Source organism: Tauraco erythrolophus, chromosome 5 (assembly GCF_009769465.1).
Source record: "Tauraco erythrolophus isolate bTauEry1 chromosome 5, bTauEry1.pri, whole genome shotgun sequence".
Classification (NCBI taxonomy): Eukaryota; Metazoa; Chordata; class Aves; order Musophagiformes; family Musophagidae; genus Tauraco; species Tauraco erythrolophus.
The window spans coordinates 67110858-67134377 of record NC_141469.1 but is presented as its reverse complement, the minus strand read 5'-3'; the positions used below and the strand labels follow the sequence as shown (position 1 = coordinate 67134377).

At 34.3% G+C, this 23520-nt stretch overlaps 1 protein-coding gene across 3 annotated transcripts in view; it reads right to left on the bottom strand.

Moving 5' to 3' along the window:
* The window catches only part of FSTL5 (follistatin like 5), a 288154-nt gene that overhangs the window by 125514 nt on the left and 139120 nt on the right, over nt 1-23520 (bottom strand). For all 3 annotated transcript variants that reach the window (XM_086611644.1, XM_086611645.1, XM_086611646.1), the window contains exons 4-5: nt 16477-16673; nt 7817-7937 (exon numbers count right to left, since the gene is read on the bottom strand). In XM_086611644.1, coding sequence (XP_086467770.1) covers nt 7817-7937; nt 16477-16673 — 318 coding nt within the window. The remainder of the gene's footprint in view (nt 1-7816; nt 7938-16476; nt 16674-23520) is intronic.

Here is a 23520-nt window from a genome sequence, read left to right as displayed (position 1 = left end):
ATGTCTAGATAAAGGTGTTTGCGGATATTGGAGCATCAGTCGTAGCCCAATCTTACAGGTACACTGCTTTGCAAAGATGAAAATATTCTCAGAATTAGCAACATAACCAAATGCAACAATACTGTAACTCACCACAGATAACTGATTCCTGAGAAACGACTAATAGATCAATCACTGGGGGACTTTGCTAGCCATAACCAGATATGTATAATTGCTCAGTGTTTATTTTTTCTCAACATTCTGTGCCATTCTCCATAGCACTGGAATAAGTTCCCTGAGAGGCAGAGAAGACTTTATTCTCAGGCATTTTGAGTCAATACCAAATATGATGCAAATCAATCTCTGCCAATCCTCTTGTCTGAAACAATACTATAACTAAAGTGTCTGGATCCAATGCTCATCCTCTGCAATCCTGTATTTCACAGTGCTATCTCTAGCAACCTACATCACCAAAACCTACTAAAGCTCCCAGGTAAACACACTGATGGGATTAGAGGTCAGCAGAACTCTAGGTTCATAAACAAAATCTCCCAATTTCTTCATTATTTACTGAAAGCCGAAGACCTTGTGGAATATTGGTTTCACCTACTTATGCAAACCTAACATATTCTTAAATTTGTTACTCGATTCCCTCAAAACATGAAGAAAAAACCTTTGGCACTTGGCTTTAGCAAAAGTTTAAATTCTAAATTTACAGAAACACAACTTATTTATCTAGCATTGCAATGTAATCATGTTTTATTAGTACTCCATTTCCAGATATCAGTCCTTAGGAAATCACAGCTTATTCACACTTAAATGTGACTGGTTCATTCTGACACTTTTTATCCAGTTCTTAAATCACCCAGCTCAGCGCAAACATTCTATGGTCTAGGAGAGACAGTATCAGGGCTACATAAAATAATGAATATCATACTTCATCAGAGCTTCATGACAACTACGTCATGAAGTACCTTGATCAAATCTTTCAGTACCTTGATCAAATCTTTCCATTTTTGTTTAACCAGAAGGAAAGCAACAATCAGGCAAAATTTTAAAAGATCAAAAAAAATTCAGGTGCATGATACTATTTAAGTATTATCAAATGTTTTGAACATATGCTGTAAAGAAGGTATGTTAAAATCAGTTATGTTCTACATTGATCCAGATCTGAATAGGCAAAATACACCAAACATCTAACATTTCTCAGAGGACTTCTACATTATCAAACAGCAACACTTCAGATTTTATTTTTTTTTAAAAGGACTTTTTTTACTCAGACACCTTTTTTTAATAAAAAAAAAATACTTAAAAGAAATTCACAAAAACCACAAAAAAAGCCCCACACAAAAAAATAAAAATCACACAGTCTTATTGGGGAAGCACCAAATAAATACACTTATCATCATTTAAAAATCACTTGGCATCTAAATGCATTGATTTAGTGGCGTGAGAGAAATTTCAGGCACACCAATTCATGAAACAGTATTTAATACCTTAAATATTTACTTGTTTGAAATGATCAGTTTAAAATTCTGCCCACTTGGCAGAAACGGTTGTATTCTTTTCCAGTTGAGAACCTCTAGACTGAAAAAACACGTAGCACTGGTAGAAATTTGAAAGAGAATAGGTTGAGCAGAAAAGTATTACCACTAAGTCAAATAGCTCCTACTCAGTATGATGTTAACTGGTATTTTCAGGTTAGTGCTGAAATATAATACCCTCTGGAACAATCTGATACACCCTAGTTGCTGCTGAAAAGGAATTAATGGTAGCAGGAGACAGAATAATACCTCTTCTTCCCTCAGAAAATCTTTCCTCTACTATTTGTTAACCTGTTTAACTACCGAATGCTCATCATAGTTATAAAGCTCTGACTCAGATTCCACATTAAACACGTTTGGGACTTCACACTGAAGTCATGAGAAGTATAAATTCAGTAAGTATTTTTTGAGATAGGTTTTGTGGACTTGAGTATAACTTATAGGAGCCAATGGGAAGTCTCATTTATTTCAATGAAAAATTAAGTATAAATTTTACATTTAGATTTTTGTGTCACTGTTGTTAAATTCTGGTCTATTTTGCTTTGGAAATAAATATCCACGTTTAAAAAAAAGTATTTTTGAACATACACCTGTAATAATAGCATTTAAATAATTTGCAAATTAAGATAGAAGTAAAGCTATCATAATGAAAGCACTGGTGGTTTAGAATAGTTTTTGAGGACTGAGAGAATCTAATAACTAAGCATATGCAATCATAATGAGCCCTGTATTTCTGGGGACTTCTTGATGCTTGCCTTTCCATGTGATTCAAGACACAAGAAAGCATTGCATTTGACAATCATGTTAGGCACTGGCCTCACATTTCCTCCTAAAAACTAAGCCTGAAGACAAGTTTTGTAGTTTCAACCCAGATCAACTTCCATAACAGCTGCTGTTACTGCAGGTGTATACATCGCCTCACACAAATACCTCAGCAATAAGGAGCGCTTGAAATCTGAATCTGATATCTGTGACCTGAATGGCATTTCAAAACTCAAGGTACTTTTAAATGTATAAAGCAATAACATATACAATAACAATATACATGATCCCCAATAACAGTTGCACAACAGATTAGATGTTGTTAATAGCATTGAGTGGTACCTGAAAGCACAAGTAGTTCCAGTGAAACTATAAAGCATCACTAATAGGAGAAGAGACTATAAAATTAGATATTTTGTTTTGCCTAGCTAATTCTTTCTGACAATTTCTTGTACATCTAGTGGTAATTTTTACACTCAAGTCCTTAGTGTGAGGGCCTTCCATGGCCCCTTTTTTGAGCATAAGAGAACATCAAAAATACTTCTACACTAACAATAGAAAACGACTCTGAAAGATATTGCTATTGTTTTTTCTTCATTTTATGCAGAATGTCGATTGTTATATAGAGCATTTATTTATATTATTTACAATAAACTTCTTATTTGTATTCATTGTATTCACTCAGTTCTATTCATAAATGTCTAAATTAGCATCATTCTTTCTACTGCAATCACAAAGGGAAGCAACTACATATACATCTACATCTGCCGAGTGATCAAACAGAATAATTTATTACTATTTACTTGATTGTGGCATGCATTGAGGTTTTGTAACCCACCACGAAGGCCACCTGAAGTACTTGCTTTGAAATTTAATTTTAGATGGTACTTTAAAGGAAGAAAACACATAAGATAATTTATTTAGAAAAGAGCACTAGAAGACAGAGAGACAGCATTTACAGCAAACACAGAATTATCTTGATACCAATGGAGTCATTACACAAAGAAAGAAAATCCCTGAAAAGAATCCCAAGAAGGTATCATGGCTCAGCCCTGTTATCGGGGACAAGAAACAACGAACAAGGCCCACGCAATACCCTTGAAATGGGGAGTGGTACGGAGGTATCACGGCTCATCCCTGTTATCGGGGATGAGAGGCGCCTGGTAAAGATAACCATAAAAATGCCATCGAGGGAAGTGAATCACAACCGCTGCCTCAGCAGTGATGGCGAAATTGTGTCCTTCAGCTACTAAGTCACACCTCCACCCGCCTCCGAGCTGCGACCACCCCTCAAACGAGCAATTTACACCAATCCTAATTTGTGAACACCCCTCACGAGAGAAATTTACACCAATCCTAATAAAAGTTATGTATGACTAGAGTCACTCGAGCTCCACCTAAAAGATATGAAAAAAGTATAAAATAGCAACAAACAAAGGGGATGTTAGGGAGAAGCCCCCCCCATCGGAACGTCTGGGATCAGTCGACGGGCTGAACCTCTCTTCTCCCCCCCATAGGGACTCCTATTGGGTAAGAACTCTGTGTTATGTGCACTTACTTAATTACTTACTAACATCTTGCTAGCTATTTAGTATTATCACTGATCAGTAATCGTTTTATATTATCACTGCAGTATTTCAATTAAATTTGTTTTTGTAGTCAGTCACTATCACCGGCTATCCTCGAACCTGTATTCTGTCACAAATAAAATATATATGCATGTTTCCGGAAACTTTTGAATTATTATAAGGAGTTGGCCCATAGTACTACTAGTGACGATCCCTAATAAGTGGGCGAATCACCCTCCGACCTACTGAGCTGCCAAGAGAGGGCAGGGGGAGTCGGACCCAAGGGTCTCGTCTAACTTGGGAGCTGGTATACTGGCCAAATTACCTCCTGTTCGTCTATTAGTGATGTATCCCACGATAAGTCAGACGAATCACCCTCCGACCTACTGAGCTGCCAAGAGAGGGCAGGGGGAGTCGGACCCAAGGGTCTCGCCTGACTTGGGAGCTGATAGACTGGTCTTTTGACCTCAAAACGTGACACACTGCCATTCTAAGTGAATAAACGTTAGTAACTCTTGTTCCAGCAGTTGGGCAGACAACCTTTAATGAGAGGAGTTCAACAGTTCTCAACTTCACAACTCCATGCTATGAGGGATTGAGGCAAATCCACTGGGAGTAGCGGGCATTAAATTGAGATTAAGTTCTAAATGTAGACAAAAAAGGTGGAGATAAATGAAAAACCAATGACAAACACACTGTCAAGCTCAATGGACAGAAGATTGTGTGAGAGGCCAAAAATTCTACAAGTATTTTTTATTTAAAATAATGGTTATGTCTTTTGAACTTGTTTAAATAACAAGTAAGACCATAATATTTTTGAAGATGATCTCCTGCAAATACTACTACTCAGTTAAAATCTTTCACTCATTATCTAGTTATGAAAAGTATGCTTTAAAAAAATCCTTCTTAATTTGGTTTTGATTTGTACTACATGTTTGAAAGTGTCCAAGCTGGTGAAAAATAATCTTTTCCATGCTATGCAAAATAACCATCTCGAAATTATAATATATGATTACAATATAACAATTACATCTTTGCAATGCAAAGTTCAAATGATTAAATATTTTAAGAAAATTCTGGGGAAAAAATCAGTTTTATTTCTTTTTGGAATAAATATTTTCAACATTCCTGTTTCACTTTATTGAAGAAAATTAGAATGTTTAACTCTATCACAGGTTAATGCTTAAATGAGGAGATACTTCTGTGTGGAACGGTGTGTGAAAGATATGACGTGAGTGCTTCTTGCATGTATTTCCTTACATGGATCTGGTTCCCTATGTATATTAAACCTTCGTATCCTTGTAAATCCAGACTTGCCATGACTGGTAGCAGGTCACAGGCTTTGTCTTGAGAAGAAAACACAGGCCTCTGTCACATTCGCTTTGCCTGAGGTTGTCTTGTCTTGTGTGGAGAGCTTGGTTTCAGCTTGAGGTCAGCTTGTTTAGCCATCAGAGCAGTACTGGAATGACCAGGTGGCTATTGTTTGATTTGTTTTGGGTTTGCTTAACTTAGTATATTTTTATAGTACTACGCAACTTTTGTTAATGCTATTGACACAGGTCAGAATGACTGAATTCAAACTCTCTTGAGACCAAATGCAACGGAACTAGAGCTAATCTGCAGATCTATTTCAAGAGTATTTGTTTTGCCTTAATTACAGAGACTAACGATATGTCACATTCCTTTGGCCTGTTGGTTACACAGCGTACAATGAACTAGTACTTTTTTTAGGTTTCATTTTTAAACAATGTAATTAATGTGTAGACAGTTTGTTAAAACACCCTACATAGAAGAATTAATCTTTCTTTAAAAATCATCTTCCAAGATACTCTTATAGTTTTAAATAGGGTCTTTTCCACTATGGTATTGCAACAAAGAAACCTAAGCAATTCCTAACTACGTGATCTAATGTTGCCATTATCTGTCTTACCTTCCATATTAAGGCAATGCTTAACATACCATATGGAAGTGATCTTCGTTATTCAAAAGTCCATTAAAAATATACAACAAAAAGCTACCCTTATGTCTGGAGTTTTACACCTATGCAAAACAGTCTCTCACAGACACATCAAAGTCTTATTTGGAAGAACAGTGTTATGCTTGCATTAATACATAGTTTCAGTGTTTGCAAACAGCATGCTAATGTTTTAAACATGTCTTTAACCTTCTTGGATTCCTACATATCCTACATGGTTCCATATATATTTCCACATTTGTGCATATAATCAAGACCTACATGTACAGCATCTATCCACGTAATCGTAGATAATGCATTGGTACATTTCTACAGTTGCTATGTCATTCTGTATGTTTTGGTAAGTCAGACTTGTATCACTTTTAATGAAGAAATTCAGCTATTTCCTAGTGTTTTGCTGGTAGAGATGAATTAATCTATCTCGCTGCCACAAAGTCCTAACATCACCCATTCTCTCCCTCTCCTCCCTTATTTCTTGGCTGTACTGTCACTTCTTTTGCATAAGTTATGGTCTGACTCTTCACTTGTTCAATTCAGATCACCCAACTGGCAGGAAATAAGCAGAACTAGAGGGTGAGATGTGGAGGGTGAATAGTTTTCTGCTGATTTAGCAAGTGACTCAGAGGAGAGACTATGAGTGTCAAGACTCTGCAAGAAAGGCAGTAAGATAATGTCAGGAAACAGGACCAAGTTGTGGTTTTCAGCAGCAGTAAGCCATTCTTTCCACTAAACAGTATCACAAATCATGTTTTCTGAGACTTTCATGGAAATAAAAATTGAATTCAATGGGCAAAACTAGCAAACTTTCAAGGAGTTTTTCTTGATTAATTTCACATTTATTCTTACTGCTTTCCATGTAGTCTTTTTTTTTTTTTCCTAATATCCGTTAATTACTTTTTAGTTTAAAACTCTGTAAGTAGTTTCGGATCTTTTTTTCATTGGACATCATCTAAAGTGGCTGAGAGCTGTCAGCTCTCCAAAGACAAAGTATAAAAAGACTCAAGAAACAGGCTGTAATAACTCAAAATGAAGACACATTAATGCACTAGTTAATGCTTAATCAAACTATAATTATAGTAATTCCTGCACACAAACTGCATCTGCTATGCTGCCAAGTTGCTGAATGTGGAGCAACAGTTACTGAAACCAAATTCAAATTTCAAGATTCAGTCTTAGATTTGAGGTAGATGAGTGAAAATCATCAGTTCTGATCTGGATATAACAAAATATATGGGTGCATCTTCTATTGCATGGAACATAACATATAAAAGTTCTCAACACCTTCCTCCTTTCTGCTGCTCACTATCATACCCCAGTAGTTTGTTCAAGACGTCCATATGTGCTGTACACATTTGTTCCCAGCCACCTTTGGCATTCAGAGAACAAATACGTGACAAAACTACACCACAAACCCGTATCTCTCCGAGTCTTGTGAATCAGAGAATGGTTAGGGTTGGAAGAGACCTCAAAGATCATCTAGTTCCAACCCCCCTGCCATGGGCAGGGAAACCTTCCACTACACCAGGTTGCTCAAAGCCTCATCCAACCTGGCCTTAAACACTTCCAGAGATGAAGACACAAGGCACCTAACAGAAGCGGTACATTTGTTGCTGGGTTTGTCAAAAATAGTCTTATGAGCACTTATAAATATAGGGTGTGAGGAAGCGTTCAAGCTTTTGTGGCTCTGTTGATTATGTCTTGATCATAGTACTTCCCACCTGTGTGCAACACAGACTTATAAACATACTTTGGCATTAAGAAAGATTATCTACGAATTCCCCGTTATCAAAATCTCTCAGAAATCTGGACACTAATGGATCTCATAGATTTATGCTAAGAAGTTCTCTACTATATCATGACTGTTAAATTGCATTCATTGTTTAAGTACAGCATATCAAGATGTAAAAATAAAAAGAATGCCATTTTAGAAAAACAAAGCAAGAGGAAAAAAAAGAAAACTGAAAGAATAGGCTAATCTTTGTACTTACGGAAAGCTCTATAGAATTCTTCCAGAGCTAGGTGCTTGTCACTATTATAATCATCGTATTTCAGCAAATCAAACAGAGAGCAGTCAGATAGATCCTTGCCAAGCTCATCCCGTTTTATTACCTGACAAGAAAATTATAACCATGAAATTACATTTGAGCTCTTAGAGTTATCTGGTATAATTAATTGTTTCTAATAATCATTTAATAGATCATTTTAAGGTTGCTGTGGGGCAATGAACTGCAACTGTGTAAAGTCAGGGATTTCCAGTTACTTTGTAATTATTTATTGCAGTTTTAGAAGTTAATATCTTTAGGACAGACTCGCTGAGATTACACAAAAGTTTTTAAAATATAGAGAGAATATATATAATGGGGATAGAAAGAAGCACTATAAAGACACTGAATGTTAAAAGCTTATTTTACTTTACATGTACAGAAATGGTGATTAGGAAACAATTCAAATATACTTGAGATATACAAATTAAGACATTTTCAAAAATAACTGAAATAAACTCTTATTACCCTACTAATTCCATCAACTTCTTACAGGCTTTTGAAAAGCCTATTATCTTCCCAAAGACCTGTTAGAAAAGTAGGTGACCTGAAAAGGCTCCTGTTTCTCAATGACAGCACATGCACTTTTGTAAATAGATCATAATTAACAGCTATTAGATTTTAATTCTAATTAACTTATCTCAGAGAAACGTTCCTTAATCTGTGCACCATTTTGGTTTGAAGTCTACATATGTTGTAGACATCTACCTCATTTTCATCCAAGGAATTTTTAAGATGCTGATAACTACAAATATTCAGAATTCTCATTCTACATGGTGCATGAGTTAAAAACACTATCATATAACTGAAAGAACCAAGCCTAATGCAATTCCTTGTTGCAATGTTGCACAGTTTAAAGTTTTGTACTAGGCACAGAAAAAATGAATATTACTGTAGTTAATTCCTTTGTGAAATAATTACACTTCCTACCCTCTACCGTCTCCCAAAATAACCGCAAAATCATGACATTTGTATTATCATATGACAGCTTCTGAAAAACAGGGGATACAGAGGCTTTTGTGTTTCAGTTGCTCTGCAAATGAATCAGCAGGAATAGAAAGGAATGCATTCAGTTATTATTCATGTAAATAGAAAATTTATAAACAAATAACAGAATAAAAGGAACGTTAGAGCAAAAAAAAGGACACAAACATTTTATCTCAGCAGAAGTAATCTTCTCTATATTAATATAAAAGCATTATAAAAGATAATAACCTTGTTAGTACATTAGAAAGTATGAAAACCATTCACAAAGATACGATAAATCACCACAAAACCAGCTTTAGTCGTTGTTAATTAAGGATATTTACCACGCTACCTGAATATTAGTGCTAGCTACTTCTCATACTTTAAATGTCTGTTTATTAAGTTCACATTAAACTGAACTAAGAAAAAATGAATTGTGTAGATCTTACAGCTGGTACATACAAGACAAAAAAGTAGCCTGGGAAAAATTAATAACTCTAAGCCCATTGTAGTTATGCAAGTAGTATTAAAGATAATGGTGTGCATTGAAAACTTCACTCTAGAAGAAATCTCTGAGATTTCAAGGCCATGAAATGTGCTTAAAATCATAGCTGGTTCATGATAACAGGACATTTAGGGTGAGAAGTATTGTTCCTTTGTTTATTTTTCATAAAAGGTGGTCTGAAATAGTTTAAACACTTGTTACCACTAGCTTCAAGTACCTCTCCTTTGCAGACAAGCTGAAAACATTGAGGTTCTTCAGCCTGGAGAAGAGAAGGCTCCGGGGAGATCTTATAGCAGCCTTCCAGTACCTAAAGGGGGCCTACAAGAAAGATGGAGAGGGACTTTTGACAAGGGCGTGTGGTGATAGGACAAGGGGCAATGGCTTTAAACTGAAAGAGCGGAGATTTTGATTACACCTAAGGAAGAAATTCTTCTGAGGGTGGTGAGGCACTGGAACAGGTTGCCCAGAGAAGCTGTGGCTGCCCCATCTCTGGAAATGTTCAAGGCAAGGTTGGATGAGGCTTTGAGCAACCTGATCTAGTGGCAGGTGACCTTGCCTATTGGAAGGGGGCTGGAACTAGATAATCTTTAAGCTTCCTTCCAATCCAAACCATTCTATGTTTATACAATTGAAACAAGGATTAAACTTTAAACCTGCGGTGGTGCAATATAACCTTTACTGAAGCCCATCAATACCTGCCAATATAGTACTACATTTTTAATTGGATATTAGTTTTCTCAGCATCAATCCTTTGAGTTGAAAACTGTCTTTTGATGTTTTTAATTAATAGTAGTAAATTTTATTTAAAATAATAATAATAATAATAATAATAATAATTTAAAAATATTAGCCAGAATGATTGAGGTATTTCCAACAATGATGCTATGGACAGGTATGATTTATCTTCCTGACAGTTATCTAATTTTCATCTTCAGTAAACCCATAATTTTGATTACAGATATAAGATTCAATGTTTGTTCACATATAGACATCTTTATGCTGGCAACATACTTTGGAGTTCCCTGGAAAATTCACTCATTTTTGATAAAACCTCCAAAAATGTCCACGAGGACAGATTTAAGAAAGATTTTAGAAGGTACAGAAGTGATTTCATACCACTATTATTCTTAATTATCTGTGATTTGCTGCTAAAAAAGTTGTTTCAATTTTTACTGAGCAGGAATTATCTTGAGCTGGATCTAGCTATCTCTGGACTCTGCAATGTGATCTGTGGATCAGATCAACTCTCTGATCAAAGCAAAATTAATATTTGTGGAGATTTTTCGGTTGGTTCATTGGACAGATATTACACTGTCTGGACTTGGATTTGGAAAAATTACCTGCTTCTGTAGCAGCCTGCAGTTAGATCAGATCGACTATGTCATGAAATTACAACCTATAAGAGACTCTAGCAAAGCAAAGCTGACTGCTTACCAAGCCATTACTCAACAGAGAAGTCATTTAGCAACTTCCCTTAGCATCAAGTGTTTTAAATTCATTCAGAATTAAACTGCCTGTTCACAAGAGTGAACTCACCAGCTGAGGAGACCTTTTTCTTCTTGACATTACCTTTTAACAGATCTTCATGTATCAGTGAAATTCCATAAGGTGGGACATATAACGACACAGTGCAAATATTCAGGCAGGGCAAGAAACATTGTCAGTATTCGTTCAAGACAAACAGTGGAATTCCCAAACAAAGCCTGTGAATATTTTTTGTGTTTCTAAATGCTGTCACACATAATATTTTAACATCATCTTCTAGGAAATATAGCCTGTCAGACAATCCTATTTTTCATTTTCTTTTACTTATGTAAGGGATTTAATTTACAAAAGCAGCTTGCTAAACATAATAGCTTCTTGCAGGTATTTTTTTAATTTCACACCGTACATCATTACAAGAGAAAAATAATGCTATGCAGTATCAGTAAGGCATATACTGCAAGAATAATAATGTCAGTGATTGCAAAACCTGAAAAAATAGATGTCAGTAAGGAACCATAAATGGCTGAAACAATCCAGTGGGATGTTGAAAGTCTGGGGTCTCATTCCAATCCTTTTCAATAATTTAAAAATAAATATAAAAAGAAAATTGGCAGCTGGTATATAATGTTGAGGTGAATAATAATAAGAAGAAGGACAGGGCAGCATATGGAATGAAATGGATTACATGGTTGGATGTTTTCAGGAAAAGGATCTATGTTTTCATAGAGCCAAATGTAAGGTCATTCATCTGAAAACAAGAACCTAGATCATACTTTAATGAGGATAAATGGGCCCTGGAAAGCATTTTATCTGAAAAAGAGGCAGGATTTGCTGTGGATAAGGAAATATCATAAATTCCAGTATCATTCTGTTGCCTAATCAAGCAGTATGTTTTTTTGAAGTGTAAGAATGTAACTGAGGGTAGAAAGGCAATGGTAGGATTGATACCAAAACACAAAAGTTTTGACTTGCACATATTAAAAATTTAACGTTGTAAAACTGGAAGGGAACTTTTCAAATTAGAAAGGATCCTTAGAAGTAATCAGAAACCTGCTGAAGACATTTTCAATTAAGAAGGTCAAGAAAAATCTATCTTTGTAGGTTTGGGGGTTTTGCTTGTAGGTTTTTCTTAAAGGGAGACTAAGAATTGACCATATCACATTCCATAGCGTAAAAAAAAATAAATATGGATGCTTCTATTTTGCACACAAAAGTTAATAGGACAGGAAAAATGAAAAACACCTCTTAAACCAAAAAAGAAAAGCTACAGGAACATTAACCTTGAATCCTGGGACTCTTCAGTTCTCCTTGATGTTTTCAAATCAAGGCTCTACACTTGTAGACCTTTTTTACTTCAGCCAAAAGCAAGACACTACTTTTTTTAATTGAAAGTGTAGGACAAACAGAATAAAATTCCATGTCTATAACATAGCAGTTAGCTGAGATGCTAGTGTATCATAGATGATGTAACAGTGTGCCTTAAATTTTAAATTCTATTAATCTCTGACCATGGAGAAGAGAAAAGTAAAATCTAAGGAAACCAATTCTTGAGCCAGTTCTTTAAACCTAGCCTGTCTCCTTCCTGGTTAAATTAAGCAGACAGTAATTTGTTAGGGAGGCAGGATAGAAACAGGCAAAATTTTTAGTGAGCCACACACTAGAGGCAAAATTCTTACTAAAAAGGTTAAGGTTAAAGTCTGATTAAGATGATCTGCACAATTTTATGATTGTGTCATACAAGTCACACCTGGGATTATTTAAGTTCTGATTTCTGAGTTGAAAATTCATAGCAGAGAATGTTCACAAATACTTATGCTCGCAAATTTTACTTTGCATTTCTATAAAGATAGCGAAGTATTTACTTTCCATATTGTGAACAGGTAAAAGGTAACACATACAGCAAAACTGCTGCTGTTTCACAACGGCTCATTGTGAAATCGCATAAATAATGAAAACTTACAAACTTATATAAAATTTCAAATTAAGTATGTTTTTTCTAAACTGTGAACCTTATCTTTGAGAATTGAATGCTCTTTGAAACATGGAGGAGAGATTTGTATTATTTGGAAAATACTGTATTTTTTAAAGATAAAACACAATTATTTACTTCCTATGAAACAGCATACTGTTCACTGAATTCAAAACCTCTCAGGAATTTAGTCGGTACAACTCCAAATTTTAGGAGACTGGGAAAGGTTATCTGATCAAAAATAACAAACTGCATGTCAGAACAGATTGTTTGGTTCCTTTCAATTTGATTTCTGACAGCCACAATGAAAAGTCTGCAGATGTTATGAAACTAGATCACAAATAACACAACATTGCCTTTATTAGTCCACCTTACCAAAAATTTTGTCAGTCAGTGTTTTTTCGCTTGCCTGTGATTCATGGTCTCCATGTACTTTCCCAAGGAAATGCTACAGAAATACAACTACAAACAAAAAATTCCTTTGTAGCCAATATAGTAGTTCAGCTAAAGTATGTTCATCTTTCCTAAAAAGGAAGTATCTATTCGTAGCTAACCAGAAAAATCAATTATCTTCCTTTATTTTGGATTCATTTAAATTATTTCAAAGTGCTTTAAAAACAAAACAAACCAAACCTTTCAAGGAACCTCTCCACTTTACTAGAAATCTTATAGATATGTTGCATTTATGTCAGACCAGTGGTGATGAAGATGATGAAAATCCTGCCTATTTCATAGTCCACAATTTTTAGATAAATACTAATCAGAAACCTAAACCAGAGTGGTCTAAAAGGTTAACTTTATCAGTAAGTCCTTTCAAAATCAAGTCACATCTGACTTGCCAATATAGGATTTGGAAACTAGAACATTAAATGAGTTAGGCAAGAATTTATACGGGAAAAAAGAAAAAAATGTACACTTAGCCTGCATGGAGCTACATAATCTCATCACTCTTCTATCTTCATTGCAGACTACCTTATCTGACATTTACACTGTGTAGGAGAGTTATAATTATTTTTAAACTGTAATTCCATATTAGACTACAGTCATGAAAAAAATTATACCCAGATGCCAGAATTGTTCAAATAAAAGAAGAAAAAAACCACCTTGTCAATTTTTGAATTACTTTTATAATACATGACATACTTTTAAAAAACTTTCTCACTATTTGAAATAGCTTTTTAAATAAAATGCACTATTTTGCTTTCTCTAGAGAGGAATATTTGTTTCTCTTGCATCAAGATGCAAATTCAAGAATCTTCTGATTTCCGATCCAAAATACATTAATAATAATTGGAGTGTTGCTGTCACTATTTCCAATCTCCAACTGATTCATTTCAATTTTACATTTGGTAGGATGACTATATGGACACCTATGAGATAATAAAATGCAATCCAAGAGCCTGATTGGACTCATTGCACAGTAAGATTGAGCAGATGTAAAATTTAAGGTGCACTAAAACCTGAAATTCAATATTCATGCGAACATAAATTAACTTCAGGTGTCCTTGTTGTTCTCTACAACAAATATGTTATTTTACATATTGCCTTAATATAACTAAATTTAAAATGCAGACAGGCACTATTATTTATAACAGGTCTGCAGATTTCAAAATTTAGGCTGTATTGTAAGCACAACTAAGAAAAATTGTCCTAATCTTGAGAGCGTTTTCAAGAGTACAGTAATGTCTCCCATTCAGCCCTACGGAAGTTCAAAGACCTTTCTAACACACTTCCATCACCACCACCCCTTCCTCCTCAATACCACATTCTCAAGAAAGTTAATGGCCCCAGTGTTCTCTCAGCGGCAGGGACCTCTCTCACATTATGAATCAATATCTTCTAGATAGTGTACTCATGAAGAGTTCTTTTTGTTTCTTTTCTACTTCTACAGCAACCCCAATTTTTAGAAATACTGATATCTATCATATACACTAAGGGCAGAAGAGAGCAAGAGTCTAATCCCACCTTGCAAAAACAATCTTGATTTATCAAGCTTTTATGTTCTACAAGAACGAAAAACATTAAATTGGGCTAAATCACAGGAGAACAAAAAAAAAAGTGTCACATTTTCAACAATCAAAGATAATGCTCTGAAAAACAGTGCGTTTCATTTGAAGATATTGCTCTGAGTTCTTTTAATTTGTCATCTTGTTTTAAGTCTTCAGAGAGAACTGAGTCACATACTTGGTTTGTTTTCAGTAAATATGCAGGCTAAAATCTTCCTCCATCAGATGAAGGCAAAGATTTACAAATATTGAGATTATGCAGGAGTTGGGTTCTTAACTGCAAAGCCGCACACTATTCTGTGTTCAAAGGTGGTTCTTTATACAAACCAGGAAATCCTGCAAAATATTTTTGATACTGACCTTCAGCACTAGTACTTTAGTCCTGCTTCTCAAATGAAAAGAGCATGATTCACTAATAATTAGATAATGGATTTGTAATGGTGAAAGCAGTCAATTATTTTTCAGTAACTACATGAGGTCTACGGCAACAGAGTCAGGCGACTTTCAACTGGCAAAATAAAGAATTATTTAAAACTCTGTTTCTTTTGACTGCTAACCAATACATTAATCAATATCACATTGTTTCAGGTGTTTGTGACAGATATCTATAATCATTAAATATAATTTGCAAATCTACGTCTGTGATTTCTGTGATGTTATGTATTCATATAAAAAGTGTTACTTGTAAAACATATACAGGCACCAAATTCCTTTGAAAACTGAAGTTCTGAAAGAGTCTAAAAAATAGAAGGAAAACCCAATCTTATAAAGTACAGAAAAATAATATTTTTAAACTGTTGTTATTTTTTTTAAATAGGCAATTTATTATTATTTGAAATGATACCTACATTTGCATGCAGCCTCTGGTCCTGGAAACTGCCACTAAAACTTCAGAAGCTAGCTGTATGGAAATGATAACCCCAGCATAACACTACAACACTTTAGGTATATATTCACCTCTATGTATTTCTTAACACTGACACGCAGCTTAAAACACAGGATAACGATCAACCGTGGCATCTAACAAATCTTACTTTTCTTGAATTTTTAAGTGGCTGCCTAGTATCGCAGTTATTAACATAGCTCAGCCATGATTCGTTCTCTCAAACATGCCGACTTTTACCTTATCTGGTAAATCAAAGTCCATTTGCCATAACAACACTCTTTAATAGAGTTGACCCTTCTAGGTAGATTAAAGCTAGTGCTGTCATGCCTACTAAAACAACAATTAGTGGTTCAGATGTCTAATTAAAGTACATTGTTTAGAGACTACGATGAACTCTCTTTCCAAGACTACTTCTGTACTTCTTTAGCCCTAACTTGTATACAGCAATAATGCTTGTTTAGTATTACAAAAGCGATTTACAACATCATCTTAATTGTTTTCAATTTCTAAAGCACATCTGTATGGTTGGACTTTACAATAGCATGCTGTGGATAGCAAAACAACTCATGATCAAAGCAACCTATCCTGTTCTAATAATTTGTGAATAATCACTGTAGAATTTCTGAATAATTTAGCTTTTCCAAAATTTTTGAATGAATTTTTCCACCTCAGTCTTACATGTATTTTCTAAAGTGAAAGCATCCTAAGACGTAATATTCCGTGTGTGTAAGTTCTGACAAAAACAACTGAATAGCTACTGTGCTAATGGGAACAAAATCTAAATCTTACCTGAGATAATTCATTAGTGTCCACAAGTCCGTTGTTGTCTGAATCAAAATAATTAAACATTTGATCTACAAGAAGTTTCTTCAAATCCGTTTTCTCACCAATGTTTTTATCTTTTGATTGTGCAATGTATCTCCGATTTTGTAGATCCAACAACATATTTTTCATTTCAGTGTATTCAGTAGGTTTGCATTTATCCCCTAAAAAGAAAGTACACAACAAAAGATTATTTTGAATTTGATTTCTTATTAAGAGTTTAAAAGTAAATTTAAAAAAAAAAAAAAAAAGGAAAAGCAGAGAGTATTAACTCCTAATAACAATACCAACAGGGTTGCTTTATGAGGTAAGGAATTTGTTCTGTAGCAGTTTGATCCACACCATTTCCTTGTCTGGTCTTCAGATTAAGGTCAAAAAATTATCTCTCTTCTAGATACTTTCCATAGACAAAAATTTCTGTGTATGGAAACTAAGGAAAGTTTTATCAGTTTCCAAGCCAGTATTTTTTCCATTTAGATCATTCTAGAAAGGTGCATCCAAAGATTTTTTTAAAACATTACTTTTGGTAAAGCATTCTGTATAAATTTTCATAAAGCGAATACTGCAACATAATATATGCAGCAAACCCTGTAAATATGATCCAAAATGATACATTATAAAGAATATATTTCATAATAATATTTGACTTCAGAAAGTAGAAATTATACTTGAGTGCTCATAAGCCAGCTCTACTTTTCATTTACCAGATCCATCAAATTTATTTGAACAAGAGAAGGTGGGATTGCCAGAGAAAGAAAACCTTTGACAAGATCTAGTTTATTCTTTTTATTATCAAGTCTTCTATAAAGCAGAATTGCTACAGTAAATGTCCTACATATAGTGATTACAGTCACTTTATTACAGTTACTTTATTCTAAAGCAAAGCACAATATAGAGCATGACTGGTATTCTCTTATATCAGTTGCTGTATATTTTAAATTGAACAGAGAAACAGGAAGTTTTTGTTTCTATTAAGACAACCTTAGTATTTCAAAAGTTTTTTTTTTGAGATATGTAAATATGGACCAGCAACATATCATGTATTTATTGCAAACATATACTTACAGTTAGCTACTACTTAAGTTCAAGTAGTGAATTCAAGGCTAGAACAATACACTGTTTAGCTAAGAAAGCTATGTTCCATTCTTATTTTTAGATGTGATGATGAAGAATCATGTATTAATGAGGAACAATTAATTACCTCACAAACTGCTTAGGCAGTTTTTTTAGTTTTGCAAGTGGATCCCATTTAAGAAATGTCTAATTTACATGTATGAGAATGGAGTTTCGGTGTATTTAATGGTATATGCATTGTTATGGTAACTGCACCGCTATGTACAAATCCATCACCATATCATAAGGCAGAGAGAGAAAAAATTCCTAAATGCTTCTCACTATTCTACCGAGACTCAGATCTAGAAGAGAAGGACTTGTACAATAGAAGTTAAATTATGGAAGTGGACAAAATGTTTAGGAAGCAAAAGCACTCTAGCTTCCCCCGCCCCCCCCGCTAAAAGCCACTGTTATGGAGCCATCTGAAAATCTCAATTGAAGTAACAGAAATATACAAAACCAAGATGTTCTTAACTGACAGCCTAAGCAACACGCAGAATTTGCATACTTGTCCTTACCTGCCAGAAGCACAGAGACTGGGGAGATAAAATTCGTAAGAGTTGAGTTCTACATGACTACTTTTCAGGGGACTGATGCAGAAATACTCAGTAGGGAAACGTGTTTATTCCTTATCCATTCTGGAGTTGCAGCGAGCAAACATTTGCATCTGAGTGGATGCAGGCTCCAGGTGGTGGGGAGGGAAGAGAGCACTTAACTTTAACATACTCTAATTCATTTGGGTGAATTCCAAAAGACTGGGCCAGGAAAAGAAGTATCATCTTTGTCTCCCTTAGGTAACTTTTCTGGCTGTGGTACCCTAACGGAGTGAGACAGTATGATTTTATTCTGGTGTAGCTGAAGTCTAATACTATTTTACTTATGCTCCAGGGGAGGCAGGGAAGACAAATCCTACCTATTTCATACATACTACACTGATCAAACCTATTTACGACATCTAGATTTTTTTCCCCTGTTAATAATTTTTGATCAAACAGCTCTAATTCTGCAATTCTAAAACGGCAAAGAGATATTTATACCTTACAGATATGCAACATAAGTAGAACAGTTTATTTCTTAGTAATATGTGTTAAACCCTGAATTTGTCACAGTTATCTTTGATGAATCACTACAGATCTGAGAAAAAGAAACACAAAATGAACAAAAGATTCACAATGACAAGTGTTTTTTTTTTTTCCTTGAGGCACTCTCACTTTATGACAGATCAAGAATTGAATACAGGTTCTCACCTCTACAAAGACAATAATGATGTTAATGTTCATTAGAATATTAAATATTATTTATTATATATGGACAATTTTTGTATGGGTTGTACAAATTTCCACGAGAGATTATACAAAGTGGTGTAAATTTAGAGGGAAAAAAAATTAGATATCATATGATCATGAAAAGTATTTCAATAATTAGTTGCTTCTCCTACTTTTAACTCAAAATAGAGTTTATGGAAGAGTGTTTTACTGGAAGTTCAATTACAGTCCAAAAAAGACACTTTAATTCACTTGAGACATTCACTTTAAATCTGAAGCTTAAAGAATGATGAACTAATGTATTCTCACAATACTTATTCAGAGACAGAAGAAAGAATACAGGCAATATATTTTTTACAGTATTTTTTTTGTAACGTTTCCTATGACATAGCACAAACTTCTGAAACTAGCATAATAGCCATATAAGATCACACATATTACATGTTTATGAACTATTTTTACATTATTCCAGAAAAGAAAAACCTTTGTACCATTCTTTTCAATACACGACGTAAATGCTGCCTAATACAAAGATATGTGAGAGATTGCTGTTGCCGCAAGTTTGACTACTTCTTGTAGAAAATCTTCATTCAAAAGTTAAGAATAGAAGGTTGTTAAATTTTTAGTCACACTCTCCCCCTACTAAAGGTACCGCAACGTCAGTGCCAACAAAACATCTTGAATTACATTGCATTACTGTATAGATGGTTTATATTATCTCATCAACGAAAGAACATGATTTCCTGATAACATGTTGCTAAAATCTGTTATGGGTGTTCTACACTAAGATAACTTTTTATTTTTATTTTTCCTGTTCCTGTGATATCATTTGGAAATATTTTTAACCTGAAAAGTAGCTCAAACTTATCAATACATTGAATTAATTACTAACAAAAAACATTGTCTTTTTAATAATACTGAAGATGGAATTAAGGAAAGACAATGTTATTTAATTATCCAAACAGTAGTTTCTTTATAGTTACTGAAACACTAATCACAACAGCAGTCTGTTGAAAACCAGCTTTGAATAAGGTGAATACAGTTCACAAAGCAATTTCAGGTCTCTACAACCCATCTTCGCTACCTGATTATTTTATACCCAACAATGGTGTTAAAGCCTACCCTCTTTATGGTGGTGTTTGCACTGTGTCTGCAAGATAATACCTGTAATTTGCTCTCAGTTTGTACCTGCTCACTCTGCAATCAACCTGACTGAATAAGAATCCCAGCCATGATAGTCCATTGGTTTCTATCATGTGGTTTTTATGTTTGCTAGAGCCCAGACTGATTCTTTTAGTGCCTTACTAACTTGTTTGAAAGTTAGTCCTCGTGATGAAAATACTGCTAGCATCTTTTGGAAAAAAATCTCAGTGTTGGTCATCATTTATAGTTTAAAATAGATGCTATTTTGCTTCTCACTTATCTAAATAATTTAGTCTGACCTATATAAAAGACACCTTTATCAACAGCAGCTTCGTACTCCCTGCAACCACACGATGCCACGGTTCTCTGTAGTATGGAAGTAGTATTCCCTTATCCCTTCATCTGAAAAGGATGTCAAAGTCATTGCACATGAGCATATGATTTGCACATAAGGGGGAGAGGACAATACTCAGGCATTTAAGCCCATTGGCAGTAATCTACAGCATCCTAATTTACAAAAAAAAAAACCAAACAACAACATTACAAATAAATCTTGTTGTTTCTGTTGCCCTGGAGTTTGGAGGGTTTTTTGGTGATTGTTCATGACAGATCATAATAAGTAATGGAAAAAAAACCAACCGGAATTATTTTTCCTTCGGACACACTGTAATATGCATCCATTTGACAAATCTTAGGAGGAGTATAGACTTTCAAGGGTCTGGTAGATGCAAGGTGTGTGCTGCTCGTGATGAAGGGTTAGTTACCTTTCCTGTTCCCCTGCCTTATCATACTGATTGAGAATATCAAACTTGAGTGCTATCAATAAAGACTAGGCTTAGCTATTATAAATGAAAGTAAGCATATAAGTAAAGGTAGCTGTCACTTGCAAACACTAGTTAAGTTGTTTAAGAAATTGGTGTGAAGAAAGTGATTTTTAATATTTTAATTGTAGCAAATAAAAAAAAAGAGAATAGGGAAAAAAAAAGTTAGATGCTTGTAGTACGTATACTTACATAAATGCAGGTAACTTACACTCTTCAAAAAGAGCCTAAACACTGGATATCAATTCTACCCCAAAGTCTATATCCATTTTTTTCCTATTACTGCTTTAGTTTTCATTACGTTCAGCAAAGTAATCTGTTGTAATAGAATAATTATATTCTGAGCTAACACCCACCTTTTAAATCTTACTATGCATTCTAATAACAGATTTTAGCCTGGTGACAGATGAACCTTCTGTTTATGATCTAAGCTAATTACAGTTGTGGTAAAACAGGTTTCCACAGCTATACTACATTTAAATACTTTCATTTTATACATAATTCAAAGTGCTCTTTACAGTAAAGACTCCATAGATTTGAGCATAAGGACAAACACGATCTAAGGATGCAAGTGACAGATGAGAGGATCACAAGGAAACAATGAGGCAGTGCTAGTCAACACAATGCACAGTTTCATTAACGAATCACCCTCTTATTGTCATGACTGCCTTTTACTGTAATATTTGAGGAAACGTGAAGCAGATGTTTAAATTACAAGCATGTGGCTCTGTTTACAGGGAACCTCCCCCAGGCTGGAGAAGCAGCACAGAGTAAAACAGAGTTGTTTTATTTGTGTTCTAATTTAGTAAGCATTACTTGTGAAATAGTTGTTTCAGTGACACACAAATGGTAAATAGGGATTAAGTACAGCAGCCTTTATAGCGAGGAAATGTAATTTATGCTTAACATAATTGAGAAAGACAAACTACTGGGAATACACTGCAATTATTTTACTTCCAAAAAGACCTACTAAATTATATGTAATTATCTACATACATGAAATAGTAACCTACACATTGTACATAATTGACTAACTTAATTCAGTTTTCTAGTACTTTTTTTTTTTCATTTGTGAACTAGGCTTCCTACAGAAATAAATAGTTATTTTCTGAAAAAATTACTAGAAAGCAATAAAAATCTTGTGTTTTCTCGTTCTTTTTTTTTTTTTCATTGATGGAATGGACTAATTCTACTACACAGCAGATTCTGTCAAAAAACCTCAAAACAAAAAACTCTGCTGTGATTTATTTTACAAGTTCTGACATCATCTGTGCAATCCTAGAAGGTGTGCAGAAACCTAAAAGTGATAAAAAAATCCACACTGGAATCAAAGTGATATTCTCTGGTTTCATATCTTGTAGTTTCTGAAATACTGATATTCCTGGGATTTATTTAATTCAAGCTCAAAACTAGTAGAAAAGTGGAAACACTTGACTGTTTTCTTCCATTCGGTACAACACGGTTTTGCAGCTGTATCTCTGTTACCTAGGAAACGGCTGAAAGTTAGATTTTGTGTGCTATTGTCCTCCTAGACAGTATTGAATAGACGATATTTGCCCATAATATAGAAAAAAGTTGTATTTGACAGTTTAAGTCTTTCTTAATTTGTAAGGGAAAGATATATATCAAAACAACTAGTTATTTATGAAAACCTGTCAAATGAATATACACATTACTCAACACCTGTAGAAAAATATTAAAGAATCAGCTAAGATAATAGTTTAGGAGTCACTCCTTAAATCTAAAGTTTTTGGAAAAATACTAGCATACATAGAGAAGGAAAAAAATAACACATAAGTTAAAAAATGGAATAAAGACAAACCATCTGATTTCTGTTCTCAGTTCTTTCACCAGTTTCATGGGTAATACAGGCATTTTAACCCTTCCTTGCCTTACCATCTCCATAGCAGGAATATCTCTTACGTCAGAGAACTATCAAATCATTAATATTAATGGAGTGTTTATCTCCACAAAAGTCATCAGCTACTGAGACACAATTGGATTCTTAGATATTTTATGATTTTGAGCTGAGTCGTATGTATATAGCACAAATGGTTTCCACAGAGCCATTTTTTCCTTCAAAATTAAAATAACTTCGGATGTCCCAGAAGTGGCAACTAGTTTTCAGTGTATCATATTGCATTTAAATAGTTTCACATATTTCAAAACTAATAATCATAAATCAGATTTTTGGAAATGGAATAGACCTGATAAGCAGTAAATCTGTTAGTCTTCTACATGCATTTTGAACATATTCAGAATAATCTAGACAAAACAATTCACTGCAAAATTGCAAATTATATTCCAAGGAGCAAAAATGAGTAATTCATTCAATAAACCAGACACATATATATATATACACACACACATATAAACTAATAGAGATACACACATACATATTTATGTGCACATATACACCCCCATACACAAGATGATGAAGTCACTACGGATGTGGTTGGATATCAATTTCAAGTTTCAAACATAGCACAAGAGACAACTTGAAGGTCTTCAACCATTCAGCTATTTTTCAAGAGCCAGTCTCTATAGAGGACGCATGAAAGCTGTAATCTTACTTGCAGCCCTAACAGATAAAGGAACATTTTAAACCACCAAAATTGCTTAGGTTTATCTGAGAAAATCTTCAGGTTCAGATGTCATTTCACAATATC